Raw genomic sequence first — 2,120 nt, 5'->3', positions numbered from 1 at the left:
TAAGTAGGGGACCAGTCTGTGAATGATACTAGGTCTTGTGTCTTTCCTCTATCCATTCTTGCCCCCTCCCCCTGCCCCCCTCTCTCTTGCCTCTCTCCCCCTCCTCTCTTTGCCTCTCCCCTTCCACAGAGTTAGGTCAGAGTCCCTGCCAATGTCCAGTCAGGCCTCAGTGTCAGCGGGCATGATGCCCTACCTCCAGGCGCAGACACACCTGGGAACAGCCATGGGAGGGAACAGAACGGGCCTGCATCTACACCACAGCCTCTGACAGGCAACCAGCCCCTCCTGGGACCATGGCGATGTCTCAGCCCCAGGGACAGAGCTTTACTACCTGGTTCCCCACCACCTAAAGCTCCAGGGGCCACCAGCCCTGATCGACACAGCTACAGCAGCACTGAGAGTAGCCCAGCTAGGTGGAGTGAGTATAGAGCTCAGACACAATACAACAATGTAACAGCACAACAACACAAGGCACAACAATACAACAACACAACATTACAACAACACAACACATTGGCATTGACTGAGACACCGGTAGCTGTCTTTCCTGCCAGCCAGCACTAGCTCCTGCCCTGCCTTCTGCCCCTCTGTTTCCTTGGCTGTTGGTTCCTGTCTCTCTCTCTTTCTTTCACCAGTCTGTCTTTGCCCATCTACTGTATCTGTCTTTTTGTCAAGTCCACCTCACCTCCTCCTTTCTTTCCTTCACCCCTTCACTTTGAGGGGAGCACTCTAGAGAGATGGCCCTAGGGTTCAGCTAGTTTTAGACTGCCGTCTGTCCTGTCAGTCTCTCTCCTCCTCTCTCTTTTCCTTTCTGTCTATATCCTCCTCTCTGTCTCTGACCCAGTCATTTGTTGTGAGTTGGTGTTCTGGCCTAAGGCCTATTAACAGACAGCCTCAGAGCTCTGAAACTACTTTCACACACACTGAAGGGACTGTTGCCTCAATGTTGAACTAGTATTACACCCCACACACACTCACTCGTTAATTTTCTCTCAGGCTCTTCGCTCCCTCTCTCTTCAGCTCTCTCTTTATCTGTCGGTCGCTCTCATTCTCTCTGGTTCTTCGCTCTCTCTCTCTTTATCCCTCCCTGTCTGTCGCTCTCTTTCTCTTCGCTCTCTCTCTTTGTCTGTCTCTCTCTCTCTCTCTTTGTCTCTCTCTCTCTCTCTCTCTCTCTCTCTCTCTCTCTCTCTCTCTCTCTCTCTCTCGGTCTCGGTCTCTCTCTTTGTATCTCTCTGTCTGTCTGTGTGGGTGATGACATGACCTGTGTTTCATCATTAGTTTTCTCCCACTCTGGAGACTCTTACAGAAGCCACAGGGTCACCATAAAAGAGCCCACATAACACCATGTGTGTGTCCACCATGCAACCAGGCACTGACATCTGACCTAAGTGGAGGGATAGAACGGACCTTAAGTCATATGATAGAATAACAAGCTGGGATACACACGGCTGTATGGGGTGGCTAGGTAGTTATATAGAGGGCTGACTGTGAGGCAAGCCGGGATACACACGGCTGTATGGGGTGGCTAGGTAGTTATATAGAGGGCTGACTGTGAGGCAAGCTGGGATACACACGGCTGTATGGGGTGGCTAGGTAGTTATATAGAGGGCTGATTGTGAGGCAAGCTGGGATACACACGGCTGTATGGGGTGGCTAGGTAGTTATATAGAGGGCTGATTGTGAGGCAAGCTGGGATACACACGGCTGTATGGGGTGGCTAGGTAGTTATATAGAGGGCTGACTGTGAGGCAAGCTGGGATACACACGGCTGTATGGGGTGGCTAGGTAGTTATATAGAGGGCTGACTGTGAGGCAAGCTGGGATACACACGGCTGTATGGGGTGGCTAGGTAGTTATATAGAGGGCTGACTGTGAGGCAAGCTGGGATACACACGGCTGTATGGGGGGGCGAGGTAGTTATATAGAGGGCTGACTGTGAGGCAAGCTGGGATACACACGGCTGTATGGGGTGGCTAGGTAGTTATATAGAGGGCTGACTGTGAGGCAAGCTGGGATACACACGGCTGTATGGGGGGCGAGGTAGTTATATAGAGGGCTGACTGTGAGGCAAGCTGGGATACACACGGCTGTATGGGGGGCGAGGTAGTTATATAGAGGGC

General features: G+C 51.9%; 1 protein-coding gene across 1 annotated transcript in view; it reads left to right on the top strand.

Moving 5' to 3' along the window:
- The window catches only part of raver2 (ribonucleoprotein, PTB-binding 2), a 186,748-nt gene that overhangs the window by 143,926 nt on the left and 40,702 nt on the right, over positions 1-2,120 (top strand). The window contains exon 9 of the mRNA XM_052523520.1: positions 309-418. Within this exon, the coding sequence (XP_052379480.1) occupies positions 309-418 (110 nt within the window). The remainder of the gene's footprint in view (positions 1-308; positions 419-2,120) is intronic.

Source organism: Oncorhynchus keta, chromosome 1 (genome assembly GCF_023373465.1).
Source record: "Oncorhynchus keta strain PuntledgeMale-10-30-2019 chromosome 1, Oket_V2, whole genome shotgun sequence".
Taxonomy (NCBI): Eukaryota; Metazoa; Chordata; class Actinopteri; order Salmoniformes; family Salmonidae; genus Oncorhynchus; species Oncorhynchus keta.
The sequence above is the reverse complement of the archived record's forward strand: the minus strand, read 5'-3'. Positions and strand labels throughout refer to the sequence as shown.